Source organism: Gigantopelta aegis, chromosome 14 (assembly GCF_016097555.1).
Source record: "Gigantopelta aegis isolate Gae_Host chromosome 14, Gae_host_genome, whole genome shotgun sequence".
Taxonomy (NCBI): domain Eukaryota; kingdom Metazoa; phylum Mollusca; class Gastropoda; order Neomphalida; family Peltospiridae; genus Gigantopelta; species Gigantopelta aegis.
Window position 1 is genome coordinate 7,071,046 of NC_054712.1, and position 22,560 is coordinate 7,093,605.

The 22,560-nt window shown below is 39.2% G+C and overlaps 1 protein-coding gene across 1 annotated transcript; it reads right to left on the reverse strand.

The window, feature by feature from the left end:
• Window positions 1–711: 711 nt before the first annotated feature.
• LOC121388634 (agmatinase, mitochondrial-like) lies at window positions 712–21,745 on the reverse strand. Its single transcript, XM_041520056.1, has 7 exons — window positions 21,529–21,745; window positions 12,989–13,114; window positions 9,675–9,859; window positions 4,932–5,132; window positions 4,433–4,577; window positions 2,746–2,840; window positions 712–1,009 (listed from the first exon to the last, which is right to left on the reverse strand). The coding sequence occupies exons 1-7, from the start codon at window positions 21,707–21,709 to the stop codon at window positions 896–898; spliced, it is 1,047 nt and encodes a 348-aa protein (XP_041375990.1). The 5' UTR covers window positions 21,710–21,745; the 3' UTR covers window positions 712–895.
• Window positions 21,746–22,560: the final 815 nt, after the last annotated feature.

Consider the following 22,560-nt stretch of genomic DNA (forward strand, 5'->3'; position numbering starts at 1 on the left):
CCGCAGTGACCGAGTAACTCTACAATGGTAATAAGCACATGTCTACAAATATGTGCTGTTTTTAAAGAATGCTAAAATGGCTGATTTATAAGTGTTCCATGTGTAGAAATAATTATGTGCTGTTTATTAAACAATGCTAAAATTGTCGATTTATAAGTGTTCCTGGTCTACAAATGTGTCCTGTTTATTAAACAATACTAAAATGGTCGATTTATAAGTGTTCCTGATCTACAAATATGTGCTGTTGCCGATTTATAAGTGTTCCTGGTCTACAAATGTGTCCTGTTTATTAAACAATACTAAAATGGTCGATTTATAAGTGTTCCTGATCTACAAATATGTCCTGTTAATTAAACAATGCTAAAATGGTCGATTTATAAGTGTTCCTGATCTACAAATATGTCCTGTTTATTAAACAATACTAAAATGGTCGATTTATAAGTGTTCCTGGTCTACAAATATGTCCTGTTTATTAAACAATACTAAAATGGTCGATTTATAAGTGTTCCTGGTCTACAAATATGTCCTGTTTATTAAACAATACTAAAATGGTCGATTTATAAGTGTTCCTGATCTACAAATATGTCCTGTTTATTAAACAATACTAAAATGGTCGATTTATAAGTGTTCCTGATCTACAAATATGTCCTGTTTATTAAACAATGCTAAAATGGTCGATTTATAAGTGTTCCTTGTGTTCATGTCTACAAATATCTACAAATATGTCCTGTTTATTAAACAATGCTAAAATGGTTGACTTATAAGTGTTCCTGATCTACAAATATGTCCTGTTTATTAAACAATACTAAAATGGTCGATCCATGTGTTCCATGTATATACATATATACTGTTCTTTAAACAATGCTAAAATGGTCGATTTACAAGAGTTGGCCAGTCAGGTCTGCTCTCTGTCGTAATATTTTACCCCAGGCAGAACGCACAAAATTTCAAACAGAAGGTTAGCCGCCATGATGGAAGTGATAGATGCTGCATCGTATGAAGGCAACACCTGGAAAATAAAGTCAGTCAGTCAACCTCTTGACACGTGCACATAATTAAAAACCGTGGAATGTACCGTCCCGTTTAGTAGAACGTTTTCATTAAAAATCCCGTAATGCTATTCGATAAGAGACTATACTTTGGACTTTCTCCCCTCCCCATCTCAACCCTCCCTCTTTCCCATCACCCTTCCCCGTATGTCCACTCCCCATCCCACTCTCTCCCTCTCTCTCTCTCTCTCTCTCTCTCTCTCTCTCTCTCTCTCTCTCTCTCTCTCTCTCTCTCTCTCTCTCTCTCTCTCTCTCTCTCTCTCTCTCTCGTTCACAAACTCACTCTCCCCGAGTCTATATTACCTCTCTATATCTATCTCCCACTCCCCCCTCTCTGTCTCTCTCTCACCCCCCCTTCTCTCTCTCTCTCTATATATATATGTCTCTGTCCCTCTATCACTCTCTCTCTATGTCTCTGTCCCTCTCCGTCTCTCTCTCTCTCTCTCTCTCTCTCTCTCTCTCTCTCTCTCTATATATATATATATATATATATATATATATATGTCTCTGTCCCTCTCAGTCTCTCTCTCTCTCTGTCCCTCTCCGTCTCTAACTCTAACTCTAACACTCTCTCTCTCTCTCTCTCTCTCTCTCTCTCTCTCTCTCTCTCTCTCTCTCTCTCTCTCTCTCTCTCTCTCTCTCTCTCTCTCTCTCTCTCTCTCCCTCTCCTCTAATATACAAAATAATCACATAGGAAATACCCGTAGGTTGAAATGTGATGACACATCGATAAAGACTGACTGAGGTGTGTTTTAAGGACAGTATGCTTTGTCACGAAACTAGTTGTAATATAAATACATTGATATAGGCCAGACGACAGCAACTGGATGGCGGAGTAGTCGGGGGTGTGTGTGGGGGGGGGGGGGGGGGGGGTGTGGGGGGGGGGCAATTATTATTTCCATTTTCTAATCGGTGGGTGCGAGGAGAGGTGAAGCATATTATCATATTATGACCTCCCCCCCCCCCCTCCCCACCGCCCTGTTACCTATGATTTAAAAACGTAGTTATATAGTGTATTAGCTGTGGAGCTGGTAAGTATGGTGACGTAGAACTGTCATCGACATGACAACGTCATTTAGAAACGGTTTTACGACAAGATGCTATTTTTCTATACTTCTAGGTAGTACTAAACCCAATAACTTGCGGCTGTGTCAGAGTCTGAGGTGTATCCGACGTTTGATAGAGAAGTTAACTCCACAAGTCTTATGATTGGTGATAAATGTGAATGTGTTGGTTGTACAAATTAGTTTCATCTGGGCCAAAACTGTATGCTATTTTATTTCATCTAGTACCACTGTGTCAAGTAGCGTACTCAAATTTTGTGTGAAACTACAACAGTCATAGACGCTACCTGTTACCTCTAAAATGGGCAGCTTGACACCCTTTTTTATTCACTTTAAGGGTGAGGTGTGGTAGTATTTATAAATGTGACGTATATGTCGATTGATACGCTGCAGGTAGGAGTTTTAGCCATATGTGTTACTATTGTCGTCAATGGGATTTGATTTAGTAGTATATACCCTCTAGGCGTTTTGTCAGTATAACGATATCATTAAGCCAACATATGAAAAGGTATCACCACATATTTTGTAAACGCTAGCCCTAACCCTGAACCTAAATTTTGTTAGTGGCATCTCTAGTCAACAATCCATAGGTGTTGGGTGCGCTGAGTATTCGCTGAAACTTTTCTTATTACCTCCACGACGTCAGCACCAACGATGTTGAGACCACGACAGCCTCGGATGATTTGTAATGCCTGTTGCGGCGTCAAGCCAGCGATCTCTGGAACACCTGTACAAAGTACCAAAAGTCCGACATCCTTTACATAGAGAATAATACATTCGTGCCCGTTAGATACCATTTATTTTACAACGAGTTGTTTTAAAATATAAATCTATCTATCCTAAAAAAAACGGGTTTTATGCAAATTTTAACATCTTTTTCGACTAAAAGTTATTTACAGCTCTTGCACATGTAGCTAACTTATGCGTCACAGACAAACGATTGTTAGGTTAACTATACGTCACAGTGTAATTGATTTTGGTCGTGCTGTGTTTTCATTGGGTGTATGGCATTTGTGACCTGGCCATCACCTTGGAACAGCCAGTCGCATGTCTTGAAATTGTTAACATACGTGAATGTGTAAACAAGTATGTGTTATTAAAAATAAGGAATGATGTTCTCACAAACGGGTGCGTAAATAAAATATTAACGAGCGATGCGCAAATTCCATTGGCCCGTAACCAGTATAAATGTAATCCAGAATGCGTAGTCCGTAGAAATCACTTACTGTGTGCAAATAGCTATAGGTTTGGTAGAATCCATTTTTGTTGAATCGTACGCGTGTGCGTATCAGCGCTTCGTAAGTTACGTATACACACACGGATAACGCACATACAGAATATACGTATACGTTATCAGCAATGCTTAATACGTAGCAATCACTTTATATGCAAATAGGTTGAGTAGATTCCATTTATGCGTATACATACGCGTGTGCGTAACTATGCTTTATTAATTACGTATGTGCATACGTATTTCGGACAAATGGCGAGATTGTACGCCCTACCTTTTACAACTTAAAGGCACAATGTCAAAGTCACAAGTGCTGTCCTCTCTGTGGGAGAGGGCATATAAAACACCCCTTGCTGCTAATGCAAAAAGAATGTAGAGGGCTTCCTCTGAAAACTATGTGTCAAAGTTATCAAGTGTTTGACATCAAATAAAAATCAGACTAGACTGATAATTGTCCTACCTATAACGCTTAATGTCAGACTTTGGAACGATCCCCAACGTTCGGGCCTTTTGAATGAGCTCTATGTTTCAATAATTTAGCATATACAACATGCAGCACATGTTTCAAGCATTTAGCATATACAACATGTATTGCCTGTTCTTTGTGCGTATACATGTATTACCTGTTCCTGGTGAGTATACAACATATGTTACCTGTTCCTGGTGCATATACAACGTGTTACCTATTTTAATCATTTAGCATATACAGCATATATTACCTATTTCAATCATTAGCGTATAAACCATATATTACCTAATTGAATCATTTAGCGTATAAACATATATTACCTATTTCAATCATTTAGGTTATACAACAAGTATTACAGGTTTCATACAAGATATATTATCTGTTTCTGGTGTGTATAAAACCTGCCTTACCTGTTCCTGGTGCATATACAATATGTATTACCTGTCCCTGGTGCATATACAACATGTGCTACCTATTTCTGGTGCATATACAACATATGTTACCTGTTCCTGGTGCATATACAACATGTATTTCCTGTTTCATACAACCTGTATTACCTGTTCCTGGTGCATATCAAACCTGTAGTACCTGTTCCTGGTGCAGATACAAGATGTATTACCTGTTCCTGGTGCGTAGCTTGGATCCATGGCGTCGATGTCGAATGAAATGTAGACTGGCTTATCTCCCATCATTTCACGGACCTCGACCATCAGACCCTCCAGGGACTTCCCCCAGCAGTCCTGTCCCAGAACCAATCGGAATCCCTGAAATGAAAATGTTATCTTTTATTATAGAATTAGAAACGGAAATGGACGTTTGTCTATTACACAATCATAATCAAATGTTTGACAGCCAATAGTGAATGATTAAGAAATTATTGTGCTCTAGTGTTGTCCTTAAACAAACTTTATTTATTTACTAGTATTTATTAGTTGTGTGTGTGAGAGAGAGAGAGAGAGAGAGAGAGAGAGAGAGAGAGAGAGAGAGAGAGAGAGAGAGAGAGAGAGAGAGAGAGAGAGAGAGACGAAGACTGAAGTGATCTTATGCCTTCCCTGGGTGGGATTCGAGAATTGAACCTATTAACATACCAGACCGGTAGATTACAATGTAACACTCACTTGTTTTCTGGCCCAGTCATAGTCAAAGGGAGAGTACCCACTTCCCCGCAGTCCAATCTGGATAACTCTGTTAGTGTCGAGGCAGCCATCTTCTACAGCTCGGCGGAAAGGCGTGGCATTTGCAATTTTCTCCCCCATTACCGACTCCATAGTGTCGGAGTGGGCGTCAAGATGAATTAACCCAACTGGACCATATTTATCCTAAAAATACACATCACAGCCATTGTGAAAACGTCATTTCCGTCTCGTTTAAAACAACTTAGGCTTAGGTCTCACTACACAGATCACTTCCGGGTGAGAGTTCCTAATTGTGACACAAGTTATGGTTCACATATTCACTTCTAGAAAATGGTGAAGAATTAAAACAATAATGTATGTTTAATGGTTAGCCTTCTGGCTGTATTTTGTCCATGCTAATTTCTAATATTGTGCATTGACCTTTTGGGACATGGATGTATAGCGCAAGAGACAGCCCGAGTTAATCGGTTAATGAACCACCTGCTCGGACCGGTACTACAGCCAGATGCGGTCCTATAGCAAAAAACTGAGAAGGAAATGTTCTCAATTTTGGAGTGAAAATAAATGCTTATATAATATATGCTTGCAATGGTATATGTTGTTAGTGCCCACGAGAACCCGTTCTATTGGCAATGTTCATTTGAAGTTGGACAATTTAACATGGGTTTCAATGGCAGATGACATCTGTGTAGTGAGACCATAGTGTTTTTGCACTGTTCGGCATTTATGTTTATAACCTCTTTCTTTCTGTCCTACGTGCTTGCTTACTTGCATTCTTTCTTTCTCTTTAGTTCTTTCTTCCTTTTTTTTTATTTGAAGTCATATGAAATTTATATCGTCTCACTCACCTCAAATCTTTTCTGGTGCTGAGTAAATGTGTGGGTATGTATTGTCCTGTCTGTGGCGTGGTGCATATAAATGATCGCTTGCTACTAATGGACGATATTTGTTGGTGTTGTTCCTCATTTATTTCAGAGTAGTTGTTAATACTGCTAGTAGTTTTGTGACCGCTAAATTGTTGTATTTCTGTTGCTGGAGTATTGGAATCTATTAATGTCTGAATAAGGTGTTTGCGAGCACTATGATTAGTTAGGGTTTTTTTTGTGGGAAGACAAGTTTCCCGCCAATGCCATACGCTTCATGGTCGATTCAAGTTTGTGTACGCCAACCGGACCACGTTTAAACCATTGTGTACCTAGTAGAGGATTGTGTATTGTTGTAGAAGACAGCTATAATGGAGTTTCAGGGGAACAATAGTCAACTGGTCTTAAACCATTGTGTACCTGGTAGAGGATTGTGTATTGTTGTAGAAGACAAATATAATGGAGTTTCAGGGGAACAATAATCATCTGGTCTTAAACCATTGTGTACCTGGTAGAGTACTGTGTATTGTTGTAGAAGACAGATATAATGGAGTTTCAGGGGAACAATAATCAACTGGCCTTAAACCATTGTGTACCTGGTAGAGGATTGTGTATTGTTGTAGAAGGCAGATATAATGCAGTTTCAGGGGAACAATACTCAACTGGTCTTAAAGACTTGTATAGTTTGTATACTGCAACAGGACAACATGCGAGATTTATAGGCGTTGCCCGCATTTTTGGTGTGACATGACGGACATCACGTGTATTTATTCCGGTGCGAGTTTTGCTTTGGCGCTCGTTAAGTTCAAGATACTCCATGTCATTAGTATCGGTTTTTGAATTCAATGTCTCCCCAGGCCATGTTTCTGTGTTCATGTGAACCCCTCAAACCAAAATGGATCGTATTGTTAAACCACAATATATTCACAATAACGTCAAGCGTGGAAGAACCGAGTTGGCCAGCGTCATACAATTTGTCGACTTCGGTAACCGATATCGTCTGCGATCGGTTTGGTAAGTTTGCTTTCCCCTTTTGTTTTAGCTCCTGTTGCTGTGCCGTCAATACTTGTCATGTTTTGCTAAATTCAATGCTACGGTTGAGTGACTATCCGTAGTTGTGTCTTAGTAGGTGTCTGCCGAAGAGAACGTATTGACTTCGGTTCGAATTCATCTCCCTTCTTTTTCGCGTATGGCCAGAATGAATTTACACGCCAAAATATTTAGCTCTTCATTTGGGATATCATGTATATTTCTGGTTTCATTTTGGGTTTGCAGATATTCTTCAAATGTTTTTATGTCTCCTATCGTTTTTTCTCATTGTACTTTTGTTCTGTTGCTCATCAGTTGTTCTTTCGATATTATCGTTGTCAACGTCAACAAACGTCTTGGTGATGTCTGCTGGCTACTGGCTGTCAGTGACTAGGGGCGGCACTAACCTTAATCTACGGCTTTGCACATGAAAGATGTGGTCAGTTCCAACAAGGTGTACAATGTACACCCCATTATCCATACAATTTAAAACAGTTGCAAACCCTGACCTGTCAACGTTTACATTATCACCAGCCTGAAATATCTTAATGACAGCTATTTGTTTAAGTGAGATGAACGCAAAAGGTAGTTCCTGATAATTTGCTTAATTCGAATGCAGTGATTAAAATTTGACCAATCAAGATTATAAGAAGCGATATCTTCTAGGAGAATATTGCAGGAGAATATCTCAAATTATAGTACCAGCAATATCTCCTACAAAAGCATTTAATGGATGATAATATAATATACCGAGAAGCAACAGGTTATGCACATTATGTAGTATCACCGTTGAGGACGAAACACATTTTCTTATTAAAGGGACATTCCTGAGTTTGCTGCATTGTAAGATGTTTCCGTCTAATAAAATATTTCTACGATTAAATTTACATATTAAATACATTTTCTTGTTTAGAATATCAGTGTCTGTATATTCAATGTGTTTCTGGTCGTTTTTATATTTCTAAGAAGCCCAAACTGGATTTTGTCTTCAAATAATTTCGAATGTACGAACAAAAATATATTTTAGGAAATAAAATGAGATTTAACCAAGTACTAATATTAGAACGATCAAAAACACGTTTAATATACAGCCACTAATATTTTATGCATTTGATATGTAATTACAATCGTTAAAAATTCTTAGTCGATAACATCTTAAAATTTGCAGCAAACAGAGGAATGTCCCTTTAATTCTCCTGAACTTGAAATAACAAGACAAAACACTCCCGCATTTCAATCGATGACCAGCTATGAAAAATGCTACTGTACTATCAACTGCCCCGTTGCCCATCTTGCAACAATAGCACAGCTCTGTTGGGGCATGGATACAGCAAGAAATAGTTCGTTAGCTAAAACACTTATTAAATAACATGTAGTAACTCGCTATAGCACTTGCAACTATATATTATTTTATATTGTTTAATGTAAATATTTTGTCGTTCACTGTTCTTATCATTAGCTTTATTATTGCTGGGTCACCAGAATGTATTTATATACATAATTATATGTATACATCATATGCAAGCACGGCAATACAACGTTTTGTATTGTATGGTATTGTATAATCAACGCATGTCATGGCGTGTTAGGTTACAACACATCCTTCCATGCCACCGTTCAATAACTAGGTAATGCCATAAAGTCCAACCGGCCTCGGTGGCGTCGTGGTAGGCAATCGTTCTACAGGCTGGTAGGTACTGGGTTCGGATCCCAGTCGAGGCATGGAATTTTTAATCCAGATACCGACTCCAAACCCTGAGTGAGTGCTCCTCAAGGTTCAATGGACAGGTGTAAACCACTTGCACCGACCAGTGATCCATAACTGGTTCAACAAAGGCCACGGTTTGTGCTATCCTGCCTGTGGGAAGCGCAAATAAAATATCCCTTGCTGCTAATCAGAAAGAGTAGCCTATGTAGTGGCGACAGCGGGTTTCCTCTCAAAATCTGTGTGGTCCTTTACCATATGTCTGACGCCATATAACCGTAAATAAAATGTGTTGAGTGCGTCGTTAAATAAAACATTTCTTTCTTTCCATAAAGTCCAAACCACGTTGTTAACAACTACGATAAAGTACTCACCTGCCTAGATCTCCTCCACAGTTTGTCCAGACAGAAAGCTTGAAAATATTATTATAATGAAACATACTAAATTGCAACCATGTCACCTGTATCGACTTCGCTGAGATCTCTTGGAGAAAAAGCCTGTAATTTTTCGCCGACTGCAACTTTGCTTTTTTATGGAATACGTTTTAAGATGGGTGGAAGCTTTCGAACAATGTGACGTAATTAATATGGCAACATACCAATTGTTTTATACCATAACTCGATGGGACGAGTCATGTGCGTACGCTACATGTATATTCTCATATATATTGACTATGCAGTAACGCCCGTGGGCACACACACACACACGTCTCTCCCTCAGTCTGTTTGTCTCTCCCCCCCCCCCCCCCCCCCCCCCCCTCTCTCTCTCTCTCTCTCTCTCTGTATGTGTGTATGTATGTCAGAATATGTACACACACACACACACACGCACACACACACGCACACACACATACACTGAGACACGTATTTATACAGCGTATTAAATTTTATCTCACCTGCGCTCGCTTTACCTAGTTGATATAATATGTAGGGGACTGTGTACTTTCAGAATAAAATCAGGATGGGATCTAATACTCAGTGTATTGAGTGGGGAGTTTCTGAACTTGTTTGAGTACAGTACTAACTATAACCAGCACCAGAACTATTTTTGGCACTATTTCTCTGTAATTAACCGAGATGTTCCGATTGAATCGAAGTCAATCGCATGCTATTAAATATCATGTGATACCTTCATGGCTTGCAGAATCGGGTAAGATATTGTGTGGTCTCCGCCCATCACCATGGGGATGCAGCCATTGCTGATGACGTCTGCAAGGTGTTCCCGGATCTGACGACATGACTCCAGTAGATTGGAGGTTTTCACGGGAACGTCACTGATGTCGGCTACCATCAACGACTCAAACGGAGCTGCGCCTGAGAGAGATAGAGAGAAACAAAAGGAAAGGAATGTATGGGTAACAATACACATTTTAAACATTCTACGGAAATAGACCTCTTTCGCATTCCCATTGCGCATGTGCGCGAAGAGTAACGTCCCTTGCTGAATTAGACTGTATCCAGGTTATATACAACTGATGGGGGGGAGGGGGGGGGGGGGGGCATGATCGACAGTTGTCATGAGAGTCGTGAGTAGCTTCGTAGGAACTGTAAATCTCTAGCGACTAACGTACATATTTCGTATCAGATGGTAAATTCGCTGCGAAAAACGGTCTACTAAAGTTTATATCGGAATGGTTTAAGACCAAAACCAGCGAAAAATTAACTTAGACGAAGTCATTGGAACCGCCTGTCAAGGGTTTTAACAACGCAAAATTAAAAGATTCGTACAATAAAATTAACTTTAGTGAAATCTGTTTGCTACTTTTAACAGTTAGAATTATAGTTAAATATTCACGCAGATTTCCAGTGATGTTTAATTCTCCACATGTATCAGTATTTAAAATGTAATAAAATATGCCTCCCTTCCCCCTAAAACCCCTAACAAAACCAGTACCTAACATAGACCTTTATCACAGCTCTGTTTTCCCCTTATCTTTCATTAAAAAGGACAGTCGTACAACTTATAATCAATGTTGCATGTCTATCCACAAATTATTATTTTTTTATTTATCTTATTTTATTTTCACTATCATTTATATCAGATACATACAACTTCACTTAAATTAATATCTGATATTTAGGAAATTATAAAACATATATTTATTTATCTTATTTTATATATACTGTATACATATATATATATATACACACATATATATATATATATATATATATATATATATATATATATATATATATATATATATATATATATATACAGTCGAACCTGGTCAAACGGTCACCTGTACATAACGGTAACCTGCCTGTGACGGCCACTATACCCCCAATGCATTTCCTTCCCTATTTGACCTGTACATAACGGTCACCTGTCCATAACGGCCAGCGGTCACTATTTTCCACCCATAATCACAGGTTGAACCTGCTATAACGGTCACAAGATGATCGTCGTGAAGATGTTTTTTGGTTTATTTTTTGACCCTGGTTATGTCTTTACATTTTGAATCATCTTAAAAATTATAAATTAAATGTGTTTATATGGCCATGTCTGTATGTCAAAGTAAAGTTCCATTGTAATTCTCTGATCGTAATTGAAAAACAAACGGACACTCAATAACTTCCGTGACACGCAGTTATTGGTGGTGTAATTCGATTGGTTCTCAGCATCCTCACTGAAGAGTAGACGACTTCCCATTGGCTGTACATAATGTAATCTGCATGTATGGTCACTCTATTGAGTCTCGAGAAACAAAACAAATGAGGTTTTAGGTTGGGTATCTGATTGTTTCTAGCCAGACATGATTGGTAAATAAACATGAATTTCTGAAGGCGGCGGTCATTAGAGATGCCCCGTGTTAGGATTATTTAATGACTCATGACCTTATTCAGCTGTAATCAACGGTCATACTCCACTGAAGGATTAGTGGCGACATGAAACAAACAAATGAGTTCAACATGCCACATGGGTAATAACCTTCAATTAAACAAAATATCTTCTGACATGGACAGTCTCATGTAATAAAACAATCTTATTTATAACACATGTATGTCTTCTATGTATGTCTTCTGTTTTTATGACAGTTGTGATATGTTTTAATATATGGGTTCTAATTTTGAACCTGTATATAAGGGTCACCTGTCTATAAGGACCACTTTTGTCAGGTCCCTTGGGTGACCTTTATATACAGGTTTGACTGTATATATATATATATATATATATATATATATATATATATATATATATATATATATATATTTCTTTCTTTCTGTCATTTACGTTTCACTATCACTTATATCAGTCACATACAACTTTATTTGAAATATCTGGTATTTACGAAGGTGAAATTTTTTTATTTTATTTGCATGCATTTTTTAAAATTTATTTATTATTCAATTTATTTTCCTTATTTGTTTGATTCTTTATTTATTTGCACTTCACCATCATTTATATTAGTCATATATAACTTCATATAAAATATCTGGTATTTACGAAGTTTAAAAACTATTTATTTATTTATTTGCACTTCACCATCATTTATATTAGTCATATACAACTTCATATAAAATATCTGGTATTTACGAAGTTTAAAAGCTATTTATTTATTAGGCCCTATTTCTTATTTTTTCATTCACCGTTTTAATTATTTTGGCTTATATTCAGTCTTGACCTGTTTACTTGTGTTGATTCTTCGTCGTCCGAGGCATGACTTTACATTCAGACGAAGTAACTTATGACTGCGCATAATAAACCCTCATGAGTTTATAATTAAGAGACTATCCTGAGCTTGTAGCCATATTATCAAGCTGTCGGCTATTCCAATATGTGTATATGTTTCTTAGGCTAAATAATCTTGCTTCGAATATAAATACATGTAGCTGTATGTGCAATATAATTACATTTCTGACCATTCTCAGGTCGGTAGCAACCGAGAAGCCGGGGTGGGTGGGTGGGGGGGGGGGGGGGGGGGGGGGGGGGGGGGGGGGGGGGGTGGGGGGGATGGTGGGGGGAGGGCTGTAGCCCCACTTTTATAAACCCGGTTTAAAAAATGGCTTTTGCTCCCCCCTCCCCATCTCCAGATATCGTTCCTACGGACCTGATTATAATGTTTTATAGTACCGTAGCTTAAATTTCATATGTATCATTTAATTTTATTCCAAATACCGAACAAAAGCTATCACACTCTCTCTCTCTCTCTCTCTCTCTCTCTCTCTCTCTCTCTCTCTCTCTCTCTCTCTCTCTCTCTCTCTCTCTCTCTCTCTCTCTCTCTCTCTCTCTCTCTCTCTCTCTCTCTTTAGCTCTACCTGCCATCCCCTCGTAATATCTTTGTTCTCTTCACAGACAAGTCACTTAACAAACAATGTATTTATACGCGATGAGTATAGCAATATAACGTTGCCAACTATAAACAACTATTTGAGGAAAAATTGCAATTGGTCTACGTAACGCTGCATAACATTTGGATAATTGTTTAATTAATTACATACCTGTGTCAATATTTACTTGTCGAATCATGGCTGACTCCACCCGAATAAATCGTGGACCCATTTTCGATCCAGACTTGTACGATGTCCCGGTATCAAGCGGAACACCAAGAAAACATGCGTCTAAACCTAAACAAAAAAAGAGAGATATTTTTATTTGACAACCCACATAACACTAGTCCGCAGGACCGTAGCTAGGATTTTTTGTTTGGGGAGGGGGGGGGGGGGGGGGGGCAACTGAGTAGTTAATAGTCTAAAACTCCTTAAACAGTTAAGAAGAGAATTTTCTTTTAGTTTCTATAATGCTTTCCAGATTCCCCCCCCCCCCCCCCCCCCCCCCCCCCCCCCCCCCCCCCGCTAGCTACGGCCCTGGTCCAAATACTCTGTCATTCGAGAGCTAGACGGACATTTGGACTGTTATAATCGCTCTCTGTAACCGTCCAGATATCCGTCTTGCTCTCAAACGGTGGAGCATTGGGGCGAATTTAACACATTTTTATTTACTGTTATATGGTGTCGGACCACAAGGATTGAAGGAAATGTTTTATTTAACGAGGCACTCAACACATTTTATTTACAGTTATATATCGTCAGACATATTGAGAGAGAAAACCCGCTGTCGCCACTTCATGTGCTACTCGTTTCGATTAACAGCAAGGGATCTTTTATATGCACTATCCCATAGACAGGATAGCATACACCACGGCCTTTGATGTACCAGCCGTGGAGCACTGGCTGGAGCGAGAAATAGCCCAATGGGCCCACTGACGGGGATCTATCCCAAACCGACCGCGCATCAAGCGAGCGCTTTACCACTGGGCTACGTCTCGCCCCTAACCACAAGGCTAGAGAAAATAGCTGCTGTCACGCCATGGGCTACTCTTTTTGACTAGGAATATATCCCACAGCCAATTGCAGAGAGAGAGAGAGAGAGAGAGAGAGAGAGAGAGAGAGAGAGAGAGAGAGAGAGAGAGAGAGAGAGAGAGAGAGAGAGAGAGAGAGAGAGAGAGAGAGCGAGATACTTTAACATGTCCCTATACCACTAAGGTTTCGGGCATGTCCATCCCGGGCCTGGCCTCTGGATAACCAGCGGTCTGGTCCGGGACAGAGTTCTAACGGGCAATTTAGAAAATTGCACCTAATAGGGGAATGGGATTTTAATAATAAATAATTATATTTAAAATATTTTAAATATAACTTTCCTAATTTATTTACTTAATTAGTCTAATTAATGTAGGTGCTATTTTAGATCGGGCGTTCCACAATAATAAAAAAAAAAAATATTAATAAGTATATCGAAAAATATATTAGCCCTAAGGAGGGGGCCCCAGAACCATAACCCTACGACCGAAAACGAACCGCCTACACCTTTCTCGCCTCTCTACCATGTACTGAGATCCACCCCCACCCTCACCCCACCACCATCACCACCACCACATACCCCGGCGAGTCCAACCGTCGTGCCGTCCAGTTGCAGTGTCCTTCACAAATTATAGAAAATCCAACGTTGGCGTCAATAGGAGAGTGACGCAAAATCAAAAGAAGAGAGGTGGAGCATCGCTGTGTTCAAGAGAAACATAACGTTATGTCATTCACAGACGCTGGCAACACTTTAATTTTAAAAACCAAATGGCAGCAGACGTGCTACATGAGACCAAGCTGCTACCAATGGTTCAGGACAGTACATACCACCCTGTTTATTTTTTATTTTTGTTCTTGCAAAGGATAAAAACAGGATAAAATCAATCACAGATTAAAATACCGAGCACACTTGTAAAAACATATATACATTATAAAAATTTAAAACAAAACCACCAAAAAATAAAATGAGCATTAATATGTATAACTCAAGACAAGGAGCCGGGGGAAAAGAGCTTAAATACACCCCCTCCCCACCCCTCCCCGAGCCGACCCATACACACACTTTCAAACAACAACGCCGACACCGACACCACAATAAAAAGTTTTAAATTAAATTACTATAAATACTCAATTTATGTACAATTAAAATTGTACTAAAATTAATTTATTTACACCAATTAAAAACAACATTTAATTTAAAACAGTTAGAAATTAATAAAACGTTGGCGTTAGTCTGCCAGGCGCGATTTAAAAACTAATCAATAAAGGGCTGCCATAAAGCCTGAGGCCAGTGGAAAGTAAAATACTAGACAGCGTCAGAAGAAAGATGGCGGCCCCCATACATTCAATTCACCACGAGGTATCATGAAAAGGAAAATAGATCAATAAAAAATAAGTAGGGTAGCACAAGCGACCAAAATAACATAATTACGTGTAATTAAAATAAGACCAACTTAGAATTACTTTATTAATAGAATATTAATGACAATATAATCATTTAAATAAATAAAAAAAATAAGTTTACACCGGTAAACTAATATTATTTTATAATAGTTATACAATACCACAACGAGACCGCTAGATATCTCTCCCGGTCTCGTACACATAGGTCATCAATAATCTAACCCAGCCTTTGTAAACGTTTTAATGTTTTTAATTATGATACTGTGTGAGAAGATGACATATTTTTCGGGGCTATTTTCAGTTTTGCTATTGTTTGATATCCAAATTAATGAAAAAAGAATGGCCATTGATTATGTAGTATATACCGAAATCTTGTCAGACAGCCTAGCCCTAACGACTGTTAGTTTATATACAGTTTGCCTGTAGTAGGGTCCTTAGATCCGTCAGTAAAAATTTGTACATGATCCGGATATACAATGTAGTTCAACCACTATAACTTTAGATAAAATATTTTGGAAAACAAGCAATTGAATTTTAGATAATTCATAATGGATATTAAACACTACCTTAGGAGTGGTGATCTGCCAAAGAAATTAATAACGAATACTACCATTGCTAATAGGCAGATCAACGATCAGAAAGTCATTTGAAAATGTATTTGAGTAATATATAACAGATATATCCCTATCTCTGACAGTTTGTACTCTTAAATGATTTATGTGAGTTTATGGGAGAATCAAATTTCTAGTTTTATTTATATGTTTAATACCTTGCCTGATTCTCCTACGTGTTAAGGGCAACACACCAATTTCTGCTAAAACGCTATCATAGGGTGTACAAACAGAAGCTCACAAAATAATTTTCAGAGCCATGTTATATACACCCTGAAGCTTTTTAAGTTTAACATCAGTGGCACAAACAAAAGCCTGCACCACTGGCTATCCAGAGACGTAGCCCATGACAGACATGCCTGAAACTCTCTCTCTCTCTCTCTCTCTCTCTCTCTCTCTCTCTCTCTCTCTCTCTCTCTCTCTCTCTCTCTCTCTCTCTCTCTCTCTATTGTAAACGCGAGACAATGAATGTCTCAAAGATCATTAACAGAATTGTTTCTATCGGAGCCACTCTGGATAGCTGACAATATTTTGATTAGGTTAATATACAACTCAGGCAATGGTCAAAGATCACACCCAGAAATTTGACAGATTGTATCTGTTTTCTTACATTATTATTAAATATAAGATTGAAATCTATAATAGAATTACATTTCCAGGATTTTTTAAAAACAATACTATTAGTGTTTTTATTGAACTCCCTAGGCCTTTGACCATCTATCTAAATTTTTAAATCTTTTTGGAGATCAATTTTAATATGGTCAGTGGATTTTCTAATTCTCCAAAAAGCAGTATCATCGGGAAAAAAAAGCCCGATACTTCATTTAGTTTTATCACTTTTGTTAGTATCGATGAGTGTGTCAGCCAAATCATTAATAAATATCCCAAATAATGTAAACGCCACCACCGAGACCTGGGGGATTCCATTTTCCAGTTCCAATTTGGGCGAAAGGTATCCATTAACATTTACAACAAAAGTTCTATCTTTTAAAAATTGGTCTATGAATGAAAACATAGCTCCTCTAACGCCCATTTTAAAAAATTTGAGTAACAAACCACGTCGTCAGACCATGCCATAAGCCTTTTCTATATCCACAAATACACCGGCCACCTTGTGTCCATTCCGAAAAAGCATCTTTAATTTCCGTTTGTAGGTAGTGGAATGATGTTTTCTAAATCCACTTTAAAAAGCAGACGATAAATTCTTTGTTTCCAGGTAGTGGGAAAGGCGGTTGTTAACCATGGTCTTGCAAACGCTGGATGTTAAAGATATTGGGCGGTAAATAGTCGGGTTTGTGAGATCGTTTCCCATTTTGGCTAAAGCAAACATTTCTGCATGTTTCCATGCTAAGGGGAATGAATCCCTCACTCCAGACTAAATTTTAAAATTCCAGAAAAAGCTCAAGGGTTTCAGTAGGCAAAGTTTTAAAAATAAATAAATAAATTTATCCGGCCCAGGTGCAGAGGCGTTACGGTGACTGAAAGCATTGAGCATTTCCTGGATTGTAAATGGTACATCATAATTACTGGCATTTTTCTGACTTTTAGTTTCCAGGGGGGACCGGATTACTTTTTTCAATTTTAATTTTTATAATTTGGAATTCTTTTGAGTAATTAGTTTGTAGCCGAATTTCTTTTCTTAAAATAGCTCCTAAAATATTAGCTTTATCCTGATTAGTTTTATGATTTTTACTGTTGTTTAAGACTGCGCTAGTAGTAGGTGGTTCCCCTGGATTCTCTTGATCTTAGAACATACAACTTTAACATTAGATTCCGAGTTAATGGAGCCACAAAACTGGTCCTATGAGGCTTTTTTTGGCTTTAGTAATATTATAGACTAGATCAAATTTACTTTGTTTAAAAAGTTTAATATTTATATCTGTTTTATTTTTCCTTAATATTTTCCTACATTTACTTATTTTTTAATTCACTTAATTCATTTGTCCACCAAGGGACTGATTTTCTTTTAAACTTATTAAAATGAACTGGAATAATTAATTTAGCTGTATTAATAATATTATTGATTAAATTATCATTAAATAAATCTAAATTAGTATTTCTGATCTGATCATGATCCAGTTCAGCACACATTGTCTCGAATTTAGGCCAATCAGCTTAATTAAAATTAAAACGATTTTTATCTTTAGAAACTTCCTGAAAAGTATTGTGAATATTGAATGTAATGTTGATAGGAAGATGATCACTACCTAGGTCATCCAGAACCTCCCACTCGTATTTGGCCATGCTGCGTAAAACACAAGTGACGTCGAGACAAGACATGAGGTCTATTAGGTCTATTGCTTTTATACCAAGAGATATTTCTCTTGGCTACTGGCTGGCAATCCATATTAACCGCTAGATGTTCACTAAGTAGGCCACAGGCTGCTTTGTAGGCTGACTCGGTATCCTCCAAAGTAAATTTGTCATGGGGGACTTTAATCAAAGCTCTGTCCAAGTACAAACCGGAAATAATCCTCACCATGTCCAGAGCTGAGATGGCTGGATTAGAATTAGACACCCCCCCCCCCCCCCCCCGAGCGGATTTAACTAATCCCGAGGTGGGGAGATTACGAGCAGCAGGTTGCACACCCCACCCACCCCCCCACCCCCCACTCCACCCTGTTTTTCCCGTCCGTACACCCTTGTCCGTTAGGATTCAGACGGCCCTTCGGTAATCAGGGCAGTTCTTATCATGTTTGCAGTGAGGTCCCCGACAATTAGCACACAACAATGGTTTAGTGCACGGATTGTCGGGGAACCTCCTTGGATGGCTTGAACCGCACCTGAACAAGTGGGTGTTCCCTAGTGTTCTTACAACGTTTAACAGTATGTCCCCCACCTCTGGCATTTAGCACATTTGACAGGTTTACTTTGATAATCATATAATTTGTAAGCCACACTGTCAACGTAGATTGTTTCTTCCTTACAGGGGCGGAGGGGTAAGATGTTCAAATATCAACTGTTCCACGCCGTGATGTTTGATATCCCGACGTTGGGGTTGGCCGTTCTAACCGTACACGATCAAGATAGTAATGCCATGGGCTCTGTCATACCTAGCTGTTCCCGACATGGAGTAGCGACCCTAAGCACTCGTCCTCACGACCATGCATTCCAACTCATAATCGATGGTGGGGACGTGGTCCGGAAACATTAATATGGGCTCCTGACAACTCAAGACCCAACTAATTTCAATTAGTTAATCATAGCAGTTTAATAGTATGTTATACATGCATGGCTCAATGTTTGAGACCTTCAGTCACAAGTATGCATTGATATAGATATATAGTTATATGTGTTATTGGACTGGATTATGTATGCACGAATTATCAATTTCTCTCTTATTTTGTTTTACTCTTCTTTTTTCTTTTTTTGCAACTGTATGTACCAATTTCAAGTGTATTGGTGGCCGTTGTCAGGACCTATCTTCGATGGATAATGTTCCTTATGCGGAAAAAAATATTCCTGCATTCCACTATCATTAAAATGGACTCCATCTTCAAGATAGTCAACCGGGTACCTGGTCGACATCGGAACTAGGTCATATCCGATTGCCTTCTTCATTCCCCGATTAACCGCATTCCTCGGCGTGTTGAAACGAGCCATCGTCATCGACACCATTCGCCAACAACTTGGAGTGGAAAGCCAGTAGACGCCCCACTATATCGTTTGACTCTGTCGTAGGCCCGATATCGTTACCGCCTAAATGTATTATCACTAAAGACGCCTGGTAGCCCAACAGAGCCCTAACCATGCCATCTGGTATGTGATCCGACCGCATTCCACCCCGGCCGTAAAACCGACACTCAACCGGCACACACATGTCACCATGCGTGTGCTGGTGGAGACGCTTCACATAGCTACTGCCAAACACTGCTACCGTATCCATTTCTAGTTCAGTGGGAATGGGAACTGTTTTAACATGCCAATGTCCTGAGGGTTCAGGCACGCCCACCGCGGATTCAGTCTCTGACATCGCCAGTGACCGACTCCGAGGCAGGAGGGGGTAGGGAAGGGGGGGGGGGGGGAGCAGTTGAGATGAAGGGGACAATTGAGAAATTTTGAAATTATATCCATAAACATAATGGGGGTGAATGTTAATTAACTATTAGTGAACCACATAAAAGAAGAAACCAGGATATGTATTTATACAAATAATTAGTTGGTGGGTTTTTTTCAGTCGGGCTGGTCTAATCAATAAAAAAATAAATCGTAAATTATATGATTACCTATGATATAACATTACAACTTATAAGCCCTGGAGGATAAAGTTTCGCAAAGGGTGGGGGTGGGGGAGGGGCTTCGCGCCCAATATGGTTAGCGATCCAACAAACAGGCTGAGCCCAAGATAGCTGGTCCGGATTTCCAGGGGTGGACGCGCCTGAGGTGGGGTGGGGTGGGGGGGGGGGGGGGGGGGGGGGGTTCTAACGGCCCAAACCGCGTACACCCTATCGCACCCAAATAGCACTCTATCACGGCGTCCAACCACACCACCCCCATCCCGACAACCCCCAAGTTATCCATACAGCAAATCGGGGCATAGTTAACAATATTCATGAAGGGGAGGTTAAGGAAGGGTAGGAAGGGAATGATAGGAGAGGAAGATGAAGGCCCGCCAGTCATTACCCGGCCGAGGTTGGTGGAGACGTAACTATAAAGTGGTACAGCGCTATGTGCTATCCTGTCTATGGGATGGTGCATATAAAAGATCCCTTGCTGCCAATCGAAAAGAGTAGCCCATGAAGTGGCGACAGCGGGTTTCCTCCTTCAATATCTGAGTGGTCCGTAACCATATGTCTGACGCGATATAACCGTAAATAAACTGTGTTGAGTGCGTCGTTAAATAAAACATTTCGATGTTAAAAAAAACTGGATGTTGATTACTGAGTCAAACCCCGAGGCGTCACACAGAGCTCCCCAAGCATTTATGGGCCAAAACTCAGCGTTATATAACCTAACCCTAGCCAACCCAAGGGTTGGGACTACACAGTGAATTGGAGCACTAATGAGTACTACCTACTACTAAACTTATGAACTTATATATATGAAGCATAACGCTTTTTAAACAAAACAAACACAATAAGGGACTACCTTTCAAATTAACTAGCTAGGTTAGTATAATCCCCCCCCCCTCCCCCCTTGAATTTCATTAAAAGGTGGTGGGGAGGAAAATGAGAGGTGATGGGGACGCGGCATAGCCTCCATGGTCCCTCACCTGGCTACGTTAGTAAATAAGTAAATAGTGAAATGGCTATTGGCAAGTACTAGTTGTATTAGTCCGAATAGGACCTAGAGACGTGCTTCATGTACAACTTGGGAGTTTATAACTGCATAGGCGTACGGGCTCCCATTTTCTTAAGTGAAAAGTCTAGTTTTGCCCGACTTAAACGAAAATGCCAGATTCTGGAAAAAAAATGTGTTTAATCATATTTGCTTTCCTACCAAACAACTATATTGTGATTGCAAACGAATCACTACGCATTTGTTTTAGGGTAGAATGGTGGAAATACTTGATAAAAAGGTTTTAGGTTAGCACAATTTGCCCGAATATCTGTATAATGTTTTGGACGAATTTGAAGTTTTGCCCCTGACCCCTGTCTCTTTCGCTTATGCATAACTGTAATAGCAAAATTAATATAATTACCATGTGTACATAGCAATATATTATACCTTTGGCAGAATCAGCGATTGGTAAGCGCATCATGGAAGCGATCCCACCTCCTCTCGGCATCGAGTTGGCAGACAACGGCTCATTAAACTTCTTAAGAACAATCCCGCACGTGGTCACAGTTCGCTTGGTACACCAGTTTAAATCCTTTAAAACACAGCCGAATTTCCATAGGGAAAACATGTCAACAAGGCTACGGGCACACACAGTGACTATTCAAAGTTCCTCGAGCGAACTGAACCTAATTGTTTTGACAACAAACACTGTTAAATTTATCACCAATGGTAAGACGTGTTGTGTTAACTGCTCTATCAAGTTACTATGACATCGAACTTTGTCCCAGTTCGGATATTATTGTATCATTGCGTTTAGTACTACATCGAGGTAACGTTAAAGGTTCAAATCAGTTCCTATTTCCGATAATGTTAACGTTTTCTAATAAAACTGACATAAGACGTTAAAGTAACGTGTCAACACACCAAGGCAGTACACCAATAAAAAGGGTGGCATCTCACCTGCGAAAAATAGTGGGGGGGGGGGGGGGGGGGGGGGGGGGGGGGAGTGGGCGGGGTGAGCGCTGTCACATACCATTTAAGATATTTAATTAATGTTTCTAAAGGGACATTCCTGAGTTTGCTGCAATTTGTAAGATGTCACCGACTAACAGAGACTGTATATTAAACGTGTTTCTGATCGTTCTAATATTTGTACTGGGTTAAATTTCAATTTATTTCCTAAAATAGATTTGTTCGTACGTACGAAATTATTTGAAGACAACATCCAGTTTGGGCTTCTTACAAATATTAACACGACCAGAAACACATTGAATATACAGACACTGACATTTTAAAGATGAAAGTATATTTAATATGTAAGGTTAATCGTAGAACTATTTTATTAATCGGAAACATCTTACAATGCAGCAAACTCAGGAATGTCCCTTTAATAGCAACCCTCATTTTTGCTGAAAATCGTAGTTCTATTTTTGGGGTACCCTGCACTGGTTTCAACCTCTGGTGTATGATACTGCATAA

Bases quoted from the DNA above. Each gene is read 5' to 3' on its own strand.
- LOC121388634 (XM_041520056.1), bottom strand. From the start codon at position 21,709: ATGTTTTCCCTATGGAAATTCGGCTGTGTTTTAAAGGATTTAAACTGG. The intron at 5,133-9,674 runs GTATCACATGAT...GTGTATTTTTAG, and splicing joins CGATTCTGCAAGCCATGAAG to GATAAATATGGTCCAGTTGG. The intron at 4,578-4,931 runs GTGAGTGTTACA...TTTTCATTTCAG, and splicing joins ATGACTGGGCCAGAAAACAA to GGATTCCGATTGGTTCTGGG.